Raw genomic sequence first — 16,945 nt, forward strand, 5'->3', positions numbered from 1 at the left:
CAGCACCTGTAACAAGGTGGATGACTGGGAGGGGGGGGGGGGGGGGGGAGTTGTAGATCAGAAGTTAAAAGTACCAAAGAAAAAGCGAGACAAGGGGGACTGGTTCAAACATGGAACAGGTGATCCAAGAGCAATCCATCAATGTGCCTATTTTGACATTACCTAACAGTTCTATCCTGGCACAAGCAAATGTTTGTTTTTAAGGGTTTTACGGCGCTTGTGACACAATTAGGTCATATCAGCGCCAATAAAAAGAAGAAGAATGGGATAGAATATTCTAGCTTTATAATCAAAGCACCCAAGAAAATATAAGACAAGGGGATTGATTCAAATGGGATAGAAGACATACCGAGTACCTCCCTGCCCACTATGGGAGGTTGGGAACCCCACCCAGAGGTACAGTGAAATCCTGAAAAAGTTAACACCATTGGACAAAAAAAATATTGACGTCTTCCATAATGTCTTGGGTGCACAATTGTGTCATTCATTGCCAGCAAAGGATTGTGCGTTAGCTTTAGAATCGCCAGAGTATGTGTACCCTAATGTTTGTACTGACCATGTGTCAATAACATGCAAGACTGGCTTTTCCTTCTCCTCCCTCCTCTATACTCCACTAAATCATGTCACGTTTTACATAATACGTGTTGCTGTTGGTCAGGGGCACTTTGAAAAGCGTTTTGTGCACATTTAGTGGATATTGCGCTATATAAAAAGCTCATTAAAAAAAAAATGCTGCACACACAAAAACATTCACACTTGCACACACATACAGACTCTCTCTCTCTGTTTTTCTCTTTCTTCTATCGATGCAGTGAGGTGTAGCGTGGTGTTGACTTTCAGCAAAATAGTATAGAAGCTGTTGGCTTCATCAGAAGAAAAAAAACTAACTTATGCAAACAGAAGAAAAAAAAGCGGGAATACTTAGTAGTGCTGACTTCTTGCGGATTGCACTGTAAAAGCCAGATAAAAAATGGGGTTGCACTGTATAAGCCAGTGAAAAAACGGGATTGCAATGTGCAAGCCGGTGAAAAAGCTAAAATTTATTTCCACTTTTATCAGTTGGAAACAAACACCCCCCAACCAAAAAAAAAAATCCAATAAAAACCAAAAAGAAAAAGGAAACAAATTTTTTAAATATCACATCATCAAATTAATTGTTATGCAAATAACAGACCTGTCTACTTTTCAGGAATAAATTAGGGGAAATTTTTTTTTGCAAATCCGAGATGTATTTGGTAATAATGGTGATGATGGTCAGAGAGACAATGGTATTTGTGATTTTTATCTTGAAAAAAGTAAAATATTACAATAATAATCGGAAAAAAATAGCCGGGAATTCGGAAGAGCAATTATCAGAAATTTCACAGAGTGTTCACAGGTCTGAAACAACATTAATAATTTTTATTTCAACAAGCTGTGTACAGAAAGGAAAAAGTTCAAGGCACATCTTAACTAAAACTCAATATGATTGATGAATTGAATACACGATGAATTGATAAGTATTCAGCATGAAGTTTGTCCTAAATGGCACAATGACTGGATTTCACAAAAAATAGGAAGAGTAAAAAATAGATAATGAGGAAGCAATATAAATGTGGCCTTAACACTCACAAAATTACACACACATACACATACAAAAACGAACACACACCCACACGCTTATGCCATAAATATCATTTTTTAAAAAACAAACAACTAATAATACCACAAACAAGCTGGGGTATTTTCCCCACAGACTCTCTCTCTCTCTCTCTCTCACACACACACACACACACTCACACACACACACACAAACATTATGTTCGTGCTATTTTAACATTACCTATAAGTCCCATCTAGGCACAAGCAATGTATCCCTCTGGTTTGTTTGTTTTTAATGGTTTTATGGCGCTTGCAACACATTTAGCTCATATCAGCGCCAGTAAAATGGAAGAGAATAGGATTGTAAAAAGTATCTAGAATTACAATCAAAGCACCCAAGGAAAGGTAAGACAAAGTGTAATTAGTTCAAATAGGGAACAGATGTAGATTCCAAAAGCACACTATCAGTGTACTTAGTAGAAGATCAAGACTAAGAAAAACATATTTGAATAGTTTGAACAGTAGGGTGACAAAGAAAGAGACGAGTAATATTAGTTTTTTTGAGGTTATCTGATCAGAGAGATGAATAGCCAGGACAAAACCATTCATGTTGGAAAACAGATAATGGGGGGATAGAAGACACAGTTAGTGACTCCCTTCCCACAATGGGAGATCAGAAAGCCTAACCAGGAATCCCTCAATGAGAGACACACTCAAATGTTTACGAAGTACAATATATTGAAAAATAACAACTACAGGGTGTCCATAAAGTCTGGGTACATGTAGTATTTCAATATATATTTCTAATTATTCATTTATGCTATAGATTGTGGAGATTTGGCTGAAACATAGTGTCAGAGGTCACGTGTTGTTAAAGTACGATTCATTTACATCCCAATTGAATAAGATTCGTTTTTTAAAAGAGGAATTTGTACTCTTATCATGTACCCAGACTTTATGGACCTTGTATAAAAGTACAGAACAGAGATGATTTACATTGCCAGAACCTGGAAAAAATCGAGTAACAACTAAACACTGAGAGCAACGTGGAAAGGTAAAACAGATATAGGGGGATAGAAGAAGACACAGCAAACGTGACCTCTCAACCCTAGAAGACCCCACTCAAGTAAAAAAATATGAATTGTAAAATAAATATGCACATTTATACAGTACATAATATACATCCAGGTTTGTACCTTCATTAATACACTTCATGTGCACCCTTGTTTTCCCATCAGGCCATAAGGAAGAAATTTCCATTTAATTGTGATACAAGTTTGTTTGTTATAACATGTTTTTTCTTCCAGCACTCTAATAATATTAATATCCAAGCACTCACTCACACCGAAGTCAAGAAGGATGATGCGTATAATGTGCCGGGGTTAGATAAATGGAGCTTTTCGTCCATTGATCCCATCTCTGACGGAAATAACTGTCACTTGAATCTTGTTCAAGTTAATAACTATTAGCACCACTGAAAATTCATATATCTTTCTAACTTAAGCATTAAAAAGAAAATTTGTTTGACATTGTGTGTGAAAAATGAAAAAAAAAAAAGGAATCAAGGAAATTTTGATGAACACATTGGAATGCAAATATTTACATGATGCATCATTTAAGTTTTCAGTAAAGAGAATAAAAACAGGTTAAGCTTAGGAATTTCCATCATTTACCTTTGTTAAATGACTAAACGTGATAATTATCGATGTACATTGTTTTGTTTTGTTTTTTGGGGGGGATTTTTTTTTTTTTGGTTTGTTTTTAGAAGTTTAACTACACTTGCAACACACGTGGGTCATTTAACCACCAGGAAGAGTTAGACGATAGGTTTAGTTTAAAGAAACAGGAGTAGGCAAGAAGATAATGAAAAAGAAGAAAAGATTATGTGTCAAAAATACAATAATTTAAGCCTGCTGTTAGTCAAAAAGATGAGAATAAAAGAAATGAAAATAGGATTTTCTCCTAATACCAAAAACAGTGTTTTACACTTAAACACTTCATCTTATGGTAAGATTAAACATGTAAGCATCACACCATAGAGACATAGATTTGTTCAATTACAAGGAGCCTAAATGGCAAAAGTAGTGGAATTGCCCTGACTTGCCCTATCGATTGCATTTGAACCATGACTTGAATCACTTGCAATCCACCTTAGTCATACAAGTGATCAGGAACTATGGGGAAAAAATACGTTAAAATGACATGAAAATACAACTTAAGCTTCAACAAAGCTTGCAACACATAGTCCACAACAATAAAGAGAAGGTAAATTATTATACACAACATCTTTATATTCATTGCTGATATCATTAATTTACTAATTGTAAGAAAATCTGACGAAGGAAACAGTAAATAAAAAAAAATTTAAAAAGAAAGAAAGACAAGGCAAAAAAAAAATAATATGGGGTCACAAAAATAATTATTTTAATAAAAGTGGGAACAAAATTGTTCTATCAACACAGAATTGTGACGAACACCAAATGATTTCCATTAAAAATAAATAAACACTAATAAACAGATACAATTTACAAGAAATGAAAGCATCCATCCTACCTCCGCCACTTTATATCCTAAAAGGAATCACACTCACAACTGATAGTCTTCTTAATAGTGAAGAATCCAAGCCAGGGCCAGAGAAGAAAAATCATTTCAGTAAAAGAAAGGCCAAAGGAAAGGAAGACAGAAATAAAGTAAAGGGGAATGAAAGAGATCATACAAGGAGCGCCTTTCAACCACCCATTGAGCATAAGAAAAAAATATAAAGAGAACTGCTCCTGTGTATTGCAACATTCCATAAAATGTATTTACAAGACATCACTATCAAAAACCACATAAATGCAGAAATAACACTTGTTAATCGATCCATTCATCCTGCCAAAATTATAATCAATTCCCCAGTTTGGTCCTTAAACTGTTTGGGACTTTCAACCAACTCAGCTGTCATCTGAAAAAAATAAAAAAAATAAAGTAAAATCCCTCTATTTCTTTATTCAATACTATCTGGTGGATCAGGCCCATTATCACACGGGACATCACACGACCTTGCTTCATGAGCTACAAAGAAGTCTGAACTGGACACAGCATTTCCATTTGTAACACAAGATTCACTTAAAATGTTATCATCTGCAGGCATCCCTTCTTCTGCAAAAGCAGATGGTCCATCATGTTTAACACTGTATTGGTCTTTATTTTCCAATTCTACACACTCTTCTTTTAGTTTCCTTTCGGCTTTATGAGGGGAGCCTGACTCATCCAGTGCTGTAGAAATATCACAGCTTTTTAACTTAATAATGATTTCTTGAACACGGGATTTATCTTGAACCTCAGAAGATTTCTCATAGACTTGATCATGATCGCCAGAATCTCCACGAACAGATTCATTCCTGGTGGGTTTGTTGATTTGCCTTTTCTCAACACCACAAGAGGACAATCTGTTAGTAAAATAAAAATAGAATTAAAAATTAGTTGTTTTGTACATAATATGTCTTCAGTTCAAGTCTTATAAAGATGTACCCATAATATATCATTTATTTAAGCTGCACAATACAAAATACATGAGATTGAATTCTTTTAATAAATGAGAGAATTATGCGGAAAGTAAAAAACATATTGTGTATGATTTTCGCCCATATGAAAACCATTGTCAAATTCAAATGTCAATATTATCAATACTGTATGTTTCTCATGGCTATAAATAAAATACCAGTAAAAATTTGAAATAAAAATCTTTCAAAGGATGCATTATTCTAATTTGAAACCATGATTTCAAAGGTTAACATTGCCAACCAGAGTGAAAATATGTTCTTGACTTACGATCTATCCAACATTGTGTCAACATGTCAATTAATCTTTTAATAAATTTGAAAACTTGAAACCAATTGACTGAATGGCACCTAAAATACTCCGTTGTAAAAACAACCTATTTTCAGATTCTTAGTCCCTTTTTTGTACAAAAAGACTACCTACAGTTAGTTCCTTGCAGCAACAATCTTCGATTTTCCCAATATTATATGATTTACCCTAACAAACATGGAACTAAAGCGATATTACAATGGAGGATGAACTCAATGCAACTAGACCTGGCAAAAGTTTTAAATCAATTCAATTAAGCAACTGCCCTCAAAAACACTACTTAAAGAGACATATCGATGTTCATTCTAACTTTTCTGTCCCAGCAGTGATCTTTTTAAATAGGGAAGAATGTACTATCATAGGCAGGGATTAAAATCCATGGCTTCAGAGAAAATATGAATCTGATTTTATGAGGACACTAAACGCCCAAGCTTTCAAACAGAAAAACAAGATATTTAGGGAGCAGGCACTTATGTAAGAAAAAAATCTGAAAAGGTGTAAGTGAAAGAGTGGCAGACAAAGCAGAAACAAAAATAAAAGAAAAATAAATCCCAAAAATCAGCCTGCCTCAACTGGATAACAGACTTCAGACCTCCTGATTACAGTCCAGACATTACCATTACAACACAAAGGCTATCTTATAGTGATAGTTGGGATGATTTAATACTTATAAGCTTAAGAAGGGTATGCGTTCCCGCTGTGAAGCCTCATCCGCGCCATAATAAAGAAACATTAAAAATGAGTGGATGAGGACAAAGCCACTAGAGTAGCTCCATTTTTTTTTGAAAATATCAAAGAGATAAATTTAGGAGCAGGCATTGGTGTAAGATTTAAGTCTGGAAAAGTGTGAATAAAACAATGACAGACAAACAAAGCCGATACAAAAATACATGAAAAAAAGCATACTCTATAAAATACAGCAGTGGTGTAGGTGCTAGTATTAGTAATGATGATAATAGTGTAGGAAGTAATGTGGAGGTGGTGATGATGTGCATGCGGTGCTGGTATGGTAGTGGTTATGATGATGATGCTGATGACGACGACGATGATAATTATGATGTAGTAATGATGGTGGCACCCCGTGTGGTGTCCGGGGTCCCTCAACTGAGAGGGTCAAGAATAGCCCAACGCCAAGCCAGCGTGTCGTAAAAGGCGACTAATGGTGTGTGATTCCCCCATCTTTGAGTCACCTGGTCCTCCAGGTTGGGGGTTGGCAAAGGGTTAACACCCCTTTCCGTTAAACTCAAACCGTTACAGAAACACAGACAGACAAACCAAATCCTTTTTTTAGCTTGGGCGACCGAAGAGTTTCTGGAATTACAGAATTTATGAAGGACAACAGACAAAGCCGAAAGGACTCTGCTGACCCGATGACGTCTTCGCCAAACAAGCAGCTTCGAATTGCGTCGTGGAATGTTTGCACCATGTATGAAGCAGGAAAAAGCTCTCAAGTTGTGACTGAGATGAGAAGATACAGGCTGCATATACTTGGAGTAAGCGAAACCCACTGGATACAATCCGGACAGAAACACCTCAAGTCTGGGGAGAAGATTTTATATTCAGGGAGAGGGGACGGGATTCATACACAGGGAGTAGGAATAATTCTAAGCAAGTTTGCCCAGAAGTCACTGAGAGGATGGGAACAATGCGGAGAAAGGATCATCATGGCGTCCTTTACAACACGGAGTAAGAAGATCAGCATGAACATTGTACAGATCTATGCCCCAACAAATGATGCAACAGATGAGGACAAAGATACATTTTATGGTCTGCTACAACAAGTCATTGACAAGTTGCCAAGGAAAGACATCAACATATTGATGGGAGATGCTAATGCAAAAGTGGGACAGGATAACGTAGGCTATGAAGGTATCATGGGACGTCATGGCATGGGAGAAATGAATGATAATGGTGAGAGATTTGCAAATTTCTGTGCATTCAACAGTTTGGTGATTGGAGGATCAGTGTTCCCCCATAAGAGGATCCACAAAGCAACTTGGGTCTCACCAGATGGTGTGACAGAGAATCAGATTGATCATTTTTGTATCTCTCGTAGATTCAGACGTTCATTGGAAGATGTGACAGTACGGAGAGGGGCAGATGTTGGATCAGACCATCACCTGCTATTGGCAAAGCTTAAGCTCCGACTCAGAAAACACGGGGCCAGATCACATACAAGAAGAAAATTCGAGGTGAATGCACTTGATGGGGAAAAGAATGAGGAATTCAAACTACAATTGAGTAATAGATTCCAACCTCTTACTGAGCTCGAGGAGGACATAGATGTAGAGTCACATTGGGCAAAGATCAAGGAAGTCTACATAACAACTTGCCACGAGGTGTTGGGGGTAAAGAAATCGGAACATAAAGAATGGATAAGTCCAACCACCTTGGACCTTATTGAAAAGAGGAGAACAAGGAAGGAACAAGTGAATGCAAGCCGAACAAGGGCTTCAAGACTGGATGCACAAGAGCAGTATCGAGCCATAGCTAAGGAAGTCAAAAGATCTGTGAAGAAAGACAAGGAAGCATTCATGAACAGACTTGCAGAGAAAGCAGAAGCAGCAGCGACTGGAGGACACATGAGGATCCTTTATCAAACTACCAAGACACTTGCTGGAAAATATGGGAAACCAGAGGTACCAGTCAAAGACAAAGATGGGAAAACTATTTTTGGAAAAGAGGCTCAATCTGAACGATGGAGGGAACATTTCAACTGCCTTCTGAACAGACCACCACCAGACAACCAGCCAGAAATTTTGCCTGCAAGGAATGAGCTACCAATTAGCTGTGATCCACCATCGATAGCAGAGATTGTGGGTGCCATTAACAAGATGAAAAGGGGGAAAGCTGCTGGACCAGACCAGATTCCACCGGAGGCTCTAAAAGTTGATGCGGAAAGAAATGCTGAGGCCCTGCACCCACTATTTGAGAGAATCTGGAATGACGGGATATTCCCAAAGGATTGGAAGGAAGGACATCTTATCAAGCTTCCAAAGAAAGGGGACCTCAGTAATTGTAATAATTATCGAGGCATCACTCTTCTTTCTATCCCAGGAAAGGTTTTCAACCGTATTATTTTAGAGAGAATTAAGAATGCAACAGATGCTAAACTGCGGGACGAACAGGCAGGTTTTCGGAAAAAACCGTTCAACCACCGACCAGATTGCCTCTCTGCGAGTCATAGTGGAACAGTCTATAGAATGGAACTCTCCTCTTATTGTCAACTTTCTGGATTACGAGAAGGCTTTTGACAGTATTGACAGAGCAACATTGTGGAAAATTCTGGCACATTATGGACTCCCTGAAAAGATAGTAAACCTCATTAAGGAAATGTATGAAGGATCAAGTTGCAGGGTTGTACATGAAGATCAGCTTACTGACAGCTTTGAAATTAAGACTGGTGTCAAGCAGGGATGCTTGCTCTCTCCATTCCTGTTCATCCTTGCCATTGATTGGCTAATGAAGGAAACCTCCAAAGGGAGAAGAAATGGGATACAGTGGACCCCCTGGACACAGTTGGATGATCTGGATTTTGCAGATGATCTGGCTCTTTTGTCCCACACCCAGGACCAGATGCAAGCAAAAACCACAATTATAAACAGCCTCTCGGAATCAATTGGTCTAAGAATTCACCCTGCAAAGTCAAAGGTCTTGAGGATAGGTACGCGTCAAAGGGAGCAGATCAAAGTAAAAGATCAGGAACTCGAAGATATAGACCCTTTCTGCTATCTCGGAAGTATAATTGACAAGGATGGAGGCACGGAAGCAGAGGTGAAAGCACGAATAGGAAAGGCACAGGCTGCATTCACATCTTTGAACAGAGTTTGGAGAACTAAAGATATCTCCCTTCAACTAAAGCTAAGACTTTTCAACTCAAACGTGAAGTCTGTCCTACTGTATGGATGTGAAACTTGGAATGCATCACAGGCATGTATAAGGAGGGTACAGATTTTCGTAAACAGGTGCATGCGTAAGCTACTCAGAATAAAATGGATGGATAGAATAAAAAATGAAGAAGTATGGAAAAGAAACCAGTGGGAGAGGATATAGGAAGAAGACGATGGAGGTGGATTGGACACACGCTTAGAAAGAATGACTCAACTATAACAAAGAAAGTATTGGACTGGAACCCTCAGGGCAGAAGATCAAGGGGAAGGCCACGAGGAACATGGAGAAGAATTAAAGAAGCGGATATACAGAGAAGTGGTAAGACCTAGAATGAGATTAAAAAGATAGCTCAGGATAGAGAAGGATGGAAACTGTTTGTCTGTGGCCTATACCCTGACCCAGGGTGAAAAAGGCATTGATGATGATGAATGATGGTGGCAGTAGTGATGGATGATTATCATTCTGGTGGCTGTAGAAGTAAGAGTGATGGTGTGTTGATGGTCGTGCTCAATCTGTCTTAGAATTTCTGGAATTCCAAACTGAAAAATAGTAGTTTTGAAGTGAGACCTGATTTCATTTTTCAAAATTGCTGGTAATTCTCAGCTGTGACTTTGTCATAGACTAGCATTCAATCCAAAAGAGGCAAGCAACTATTATTGTCCGATTCCCACCAGAAAAGCTGGGATAATGGGCCTTATGACTATAGATTTACATATACCTAGGAGTATGAGAGCTGGCCATAGAGCAAGAAAAAACATGGTCATATGAGAAAATTAATTTACCCATCTTCCACTCCCCACTCTGATATCTATACTACGAGCTATTGGAATAAAATGTAGTAATGTTCTTAAATGTTTAATCATTGGGGAATCACTTACGCGTTGACAGGGGCAGGTGGAGTCGGTGACTTTAAATAAATAGATCTCCTTTCTTCAATTTCCTTCACTTGGTCTTTGTCATGATTACAAGTTATACAGTGAGGAGCTTTTGTCTCTTGTGGTTGCAAACACTGCTGAATATATACATATAATAAATATAATTAAAAGATCTAATGTGATAAAAGCTAAACAATTGAACATACAATGGTCTTCGTTCATAAACATCCCAATTAAGGGCATGATTCAGCAATGAGTTTAGGAATGTCAAAGTATCTATCATATTTTTTTTATCAATCAGCACAATATGACAAGAAGTATTTAATCAATTTTATCAACTTTTCTTGTGTTGTATTAGTCTCTTCCCCACTGACACATCGACAGCCCCCAGCCCTCTCCCCTTCCCTATTTACCAATTTTTCAGAGTGCCTTCAACAGGCCCCATCAAATTCCAACCAGATTATTAAAAGTATGCAAAAGGCCCCAATGGTTACCCTATTTTTTTCAAGCATCCATTGATCAAGAGGCAATACCAAACGACTGGAAGGAGGCCCACATAATGCCCATTAACAAAAATGGAAATAAATCTGCACCAGAAAATTACTGAAAAGTATTGTTGACCTCAGTATGCTGTAAAGTGCTAGAGCACATCATCTACAGATCTGTTATCAATCATCTTGAAAGAAATGGCCTCCTTCCAAATCCAGCATGGTTTCAGAACTAATAGATTGTGTAAAACACAACTCATCACCACCTGCCACAATTTCGTAAAGGGTCTATGCCGTAAAGAACAAACTGACGCTAAACTATAACTTTTCTGAGGCCTTTGACAAGTCTGACCATCAAAGTCTCTTGTCAAAAATAAAGCACTACAGGATCCCAGAAACAACTTGTAAATGGATAGTGTTTCCTCATAAATAAATCTCAAAAATTGGTGCTAGAGGGAAAGGAATCCAAGCCATCATTTGTGAAATCTGGTGTGCCACAGGTACCTGTACTCAAGTCCCTGCTATTTCTTATTTGTTTGTTTGTATTTAAGGTTTTTACGGCGCTTGAGACACATTTAGGTCATTTCAGCACCAATAAAAAAGGAAGAAAATGGGAGAGTTCATTTTTTTTTTTTAGATTTACGAATAAAATCACATGAAAATGAGCTAATACCATCCTTCTTATAACTTATTCAAAAATAAAATACGGAAAGCACATTTGGCCCGGGAAGAGGGGACGACGCGTACCCCTCCCCCCTTTTTCATTAAATCTTAACATATAAAAGTCAGCTTTTTAAAGTATTACTACTAACACTAACAAGTTTCAGATAACAGAGGCTAGTCCAAATGTTGCTAAATTATCTCGTAGTGCTTTCTGCAAAGTAACTTTCATCTTGTCAAGCATGATTCTTGCGAGCACTTTGCTTGGTATTGACAACAAGGTGATTCCTCTCCACTTGTCGCACTGGGACAGATTGCCATGTTTGGGTAATTTTACTAGCAGTCCCTTCTTCCAATCAGATGGTATCTTCTCATTTGTCCAGATCAAGTTAAACAGGTGGTGGAGTTGATCCACGATTATGTTTCCACCCTCTTTCAAGGCTTCAGCGGGGATGTTATCTGTGCTAGCAGCTTTTCCACTTTTCAGACTGCCGAGTGCCCTTCGGATCTCCGCCTTAGTGATTTCACCTGTATTGATAGTGAGGGGTTCTCCAGGGTTCAGGTGTGGTCTTAGTACTGGGGGTGGTCTGTTGAGCACTTCACAGAAGTGTTCTTTCCATCGTTTGAGTTGCTCTTCTATTGATGTGATTAGTTTTCCATCTTTGTCTCTGACAGGTCTGTTTGGGTTGTTTTTCAACAATCTGGTGGTGGCGTAGAGGGTCTTAAGAGCTCCTTTCCCTGCAGCTTCCTCTGCTGTATCAGCAATTTCATTTATGTAGGACCGTTTGTCTGCCCGCAGCTGTTTCTTCACTTCATTGGCCATTGTGGTGTATCTGATCACTGCCATTTGCTTTTGGAGTCTAGTTTTTGCATTGTTCATTGCATGCTTCTCCCTTCTCCTTTCTTCTAATTTCTGCCACATCTCCTCTCTGATCCATGGTTTATTTTTGGGTTGTGGTCTTCCAAGCACTTCTTCACATGTCCCTGTGATAACCTCTTTCAGAGTTGCCCATGCTGTCTCTGTTTCCTCTGGCTCATGTGTTTGCACTTCAAAGCGGTTTTGGAGTGAAATCTTAAATGTTTCTTTAGTGTCTGGTTGTTTCAGCTTGTTGATATAATGGAAAATATGCTGTGTTGATTTAAAGCCTGCCCACCATCTCTCGCTGGACATCAATAATAATCGTAACTATGCCTTGTTTACCACAAATTAGCCACAATTTACAAAAAACGGATTTTGAACTAGAAATACAGACTCAGGAAGTCAAATACGGAACAAATCCGTTTTTAACGGAACGGTTGGCAGCTATGCTTATTTTCTGGCGCTTTCAACTGCCACTGACTACTGCATTCGGTAAGTATATGCATATTATACAATCACATGCCTCATAATGCAAATCTTGTATATTGGTGCATTTGGTGTACATAGTTTAATCAAGTAGATGCTATTCCATCGCAAAAATACTTTCCCTAGCTGCTCTGGTACCCTTTACATCAGGGTCGAGTGGAGCAATGGACTTATTTGGGTTTGAAACCGGACTGCACGGTTTGTAGTCTAATCACCAGCCCACTCAGCCATGGTGCCTTTTTTGTGTAACTTTATCTACTAAAGAAATTCATAAAATCAGCTCAAAATAAATTTTTTTCTTCGTTTCAGCTTTCACTCCCCCTCTCTTTCTCTTTCTCTCACTCTCTCTCTCATCTGTGTGTATGTGTATGTGTGTGTGTTTGTTATACTGGCGTCTTTGTTTATTTCTTGTTACTCATGTATCAAACTTTGAGCGAAATCTCCACATGCGACCAGTTTTGCCAGTACAGGGTCATTCCTGAGTCAGATATGGTTCTTTACAAACTAACCAAGCCATGCTAGTGTAATTAGAGCTGAACTATTTTCGGCCATAGCGTAATAAAGTGTACATCTTCATTGCATATTGGTTGGAAATATCTACAAAGTGAAAGGTTATATTGTGATATGTCAGCAATCATTTCCTGTTTTCTGTCCAAAAGTAAAGAAGATTTGTGAACATATGACAAAGTCACAAATATTTTTCAAACCCACCTCCAATAGCAAATGCACGTCTTAATGAAAAATATTGTAATTAGCACTTTTCAATAAAATCTAAAATATTCAACAGGATCGTTTCCATAAGACTTTCTATATCCAAACTGTTTCAAGTGATCTAAGTTATACATGAAATCAGTTTTTGATTGGAGAAACACATTTTAATGTTATTGCTCTCTAAAAATGGGTTAAAAACGAAAAATCCAATGGCTGGACTGAGACCATCGCTACAGGTAATCACTGGGACTGAAATTATGCTGTTTTACAGTGTGGCCAAATTAAGTTGGAATCTTTCCAATGCTTCGGCCGGAAAAAGGATATCATCCACAATGAAACACGTCAATGCACCAAGGATGCAAAATATCTGGGCATGACCTTGGAATCAAGCATGATATGGTTGTAACACGTAACAAACACCACCGAAAAAGCCAATAAAATCCTATGCTTCCTGAACAGACAAATGGGCCAGTGTCAGACAACAGTCAAAAAGCAATGTTATAAGATATACATCAGGCTGATCTTGGAAACGTCAGCTTGGTTTGGGACCTGTTTCATCATACCGAAATCAAAGAACTTGATAAAGTCCAACGACAAGCTGCCAGATTTGCATGTGAAAACTATGAGCCATATGTAGATGCTCAAGAACTTGTAAAAAGTCTGGGCAGGCAAACATTAGCTCAATGACACAAAAACAACAAGCTGGTTATATTTCACAAAGCTCTTATAGGACAAACAAATATCCCCACACAACACCTTCAAAATAAAACCAACAATGGAATAAACTCAACACAATAACTAGGCAAACAGTCAGCAGCGAAAGTTTCAAAAGGTTCTTCTCCTACACACCAGTGGAGACTGAAATGATCAGATGGTTGAAGGCCATGCCAGTCTTCAATTTGATGAAGTTTTTTTGGCCTGAATGGAAGAAGAAGAAGAAGATACAGTTCTGCTTTTTAAAAATGCCTAAACACTTTAAGAGGAATATGAAACAATGCAAACTATTCAAAAAATAAATAAATAAAAATAATAATAAAAATTTGCCATCACAGCAGAGATTTTCTGCAAGGACAGAAAAAAAAAAAACCAGGGACAAAATTTGAAAATAGAAATAAAGAAGAAATTTAATGAAATTAAAACTTAATCCCTCAACAAAACAAAAAAAGAATACTGACAACATTGCAGAAGGAATAAACATTATGGTTATAAGTGAGGACAGCCAAAGATAATTCAGGTTTCTACTGAATTATCTGATGTAAAACAAACATTTTTAAAATGCAAGGTCCAATACTTACCTTTTGTGCAGTCGGTGATTGAAGTGTTAGAATAAACGGTATCTTTACTGTATAGCCACACGTCAAAAAAGGCAAGAAAATGAGAAACTCCAGTAAAATGACAAATAGCCAGAATGAAAACTGAGCTGGTAAATCCTTGAAAAGACCCACAATAAAATCCTTGATGCCATTGCCAAGGATTTTCATTGGAGCCATAAATGTTTTGGTGATGGCTATTGCTCCAGCCTGGTGGATAATAAAAAGACATGGACCAAAAAAAAAAAAAAGAGAGAGAGAGAGAGAAATTTATTACTACCAGGTGTGATAGTATATATTTTGTCAAAAACTCAAATATTTGCATTGAAAGTTGCTATACAAGAACAATAAACAAATAATAGCACCAAAATCTTCACAACCATCTTAACTCTTAATAAAGCAGGGCAGTGAAGGGGATAAAAAATAGACATATACAAAGTAACAATAGCTCAAAATTACATAAAATAACTGTAACGGTAAAAAACATTGGTAGCGTGGGGTCCAAAATTAAAAAAAAGTAAGGTGCTGTTTGGAGATAGGACAGATTTAAGTCTTTCAAAAAGGAATTTGACCAAAAGAGCGGTCAACGTGATGCTCCTTGATAATTGAAATCAAAGTTGCAATGCTGTAACTGATGTCTAGTTGAAAGTGGTTGATTCTGTAGTAATAACCCTCCAAAAAAAAATAATTCAGCCTGAAGGGTTTAAAAATTTCCAGATATTCATCATAGGGATAGAAAAAGATAAAAAAGAATCATTTTTTAAAATTTCACGGGAAATAGCAATGTCTAATTTTGAAACAGCGTAAAAACAACATAACCCTTCAAAGGCAAGATTTGATAATACTCCATCCAAATATTATATCAACCCGTTTTTATCTAAAGAGAGATTAATATCAATAGAAGTAAATGCAATATACTCACCTCAAGCAGTGACACTTTGAGAAATGGATGCACAACTACAGCCTCATAATATTCTCTGCAATGCTCGTCTTGAAATGTGAAACTAGAAGTGAAGTATCCAGTAAAGCGCATCCATGTACTCTGGCTTAGATGAGGACATCTTTCTGTAATGTCATCAGACAGCACCTTTTCTTGATCAGCAACTTTTTGCTATGGGAACAAACAAAAAAAAAAACCCCCAAAAAAACAAAACAAACAAAAAAAAAGTTTCTTTTAAAAACTACATGTTAAAGAATAGAAAGTATCAGGTTTTAATGCGGGTCTTTTTTTGTGGTCCAATACAGAAAAAAAATTGAATTTATACAAACCGCATATCATCATAAAAAAAAATAAATATTGAACTGATCTGTATACACAACATAGCTTTAATAATATGGTTAATTGTAATCAAAGGGATAAAAAAAAATCCTGAAGGTATACAAAGTCTTGGTGACACTGCATATGAAAGTTGCAAAGCAAAACTGGATCATTATCAATATTATGTTGGGCTGATTTTTATAAATCAAAACCCCTTGATGGTATACAGAGTCTTGGAGAGTTGCAAAGCAAAACTGGATCATTATCAATATGCTGGGCTGATTTTTATATATCAAAACTCCCTGAAGGTATAGTCTTGTTGACTTTGCATATGAAAGTTGCAAAGCAAAACTGGATCATTATCAATATGCTGGGCTGATTTATATATATAAAAACCCCCCTGAAGGTATACAGTCTTGTTGACTTTGCATATGAAAGTTGCAAAGCAAAACTGGATCATTGTCAATATGCTGGGCTGATTTTTATATATCAATTATCTAATATACTAAATACAAACTAACGGAAACTGTATTACTAATAACCAAAGCCAACATCAAGAAATGAAGATTTTCAGAGTGTTAAAAGAAATGAAAAAACATTTAATCCACCCATTTATTAAGAATTTTTATTTAAATTCTATGGAACCGTTCACTACTGAATGACATGTTCTTAAATGATATTGATTACATTCATAAGAAGCAAATATTACACATATCAAAGATGATTTGAAATGAATAGAATAGAGAAGTGCAATAAGAAAACAGAGAATTAAAAAATCATTGTGTTTGAGAGTCAATCCCAAGACACATCTTGAACTGCTACCTCCGCCTGGTTGTAAGACAGAAGTTAGCAAGCGAATTTGTTGTGAACTAAGCAATTCCCAACACCAAAGAGACTTTTTTTTATTCAAATGGTGGTTTCAAACCCAGTGTTTGTCTTGCATCTCTACTCTGTCTAAACTACTGTGTGAGGAT

The 16,945-nt window shown here is 37.1% G+C and overlaps 2 protein-coding genes across 9 annotated transcripts in view; both read right to left on the reverse strand.

Moving 5' to 3' along the window:
* Positions 1-1,381: 1,381 nt before the first annotated feature.
* Positions 1,382-16,945, reverse strand: part of LOC144963012 (chloride channel CLIC-like protein 1) — a 39,349-nt gene continuing 23,785 nt past the window's right edge. For 4 of the 8 annotated variants that reach the window (XM_078896575.1, XM_078896577.1, XM_078896576.1 and 1 more), the window contains exons 6-9: positions 15,636-15,824; positions 14,699-14,923; positions 10,203-10,333; positions 3,294-5,012 (exon numbers count right to left, since the gene is read on the reverse strand). In XM_078896575.1, the coding sequence (XP_078752701.1) occupies positions 4,568-5,012; positions 10,203-10,333; positions 14,699-14,923; positions 15,636-15,824 (990 nt within the window). In that variant the 3' untranslated portion in view covers positions 3,294-4,567. Of the gene's footprint in view, positions 5,013-10,202; positions 10,337-14,698; positions 14,924-15,635; positions 15,825-16,945 lie in introns of all 8 variants that reach the window. The other 4 variants (XM_078896573.1, XM_078896570.1, XM_078896572.1 and 1 more) reach the window with 2 other exon arrangements.
* Positions 11,485-12,592, reverse strand: LOC144963014 (uncharacterized). The gene has a single exon (XM_078896578.1). The coding sequence runs from the start codon at positions 12,516-12,518 to the stop codon at positions 11,511-11,513; it is 1,008 nt and encodes a 335-aa protein (XP_078752704.1). The 5' UTR covers positions 12,519-12,592; the 3' UTR covers positions 11,485-11,510.

The sequence above is a fragment of the Berghia stephanieae genome, chromosome 1 (assembly GCF_034508935.2).
Source record: "Berghia stephanieae isolate SIO BIC M18660-M18661 chromosome 1, UCSD_Bste_1.3, whole genome shotgun sequence".
Classification (NCBI taxonomy): Eukaryota; Metazoa; Mollusca; class Gastropoda; order Nudibranchia; family Aeolidiidae; genus Berghia; species Berghia stephanieae.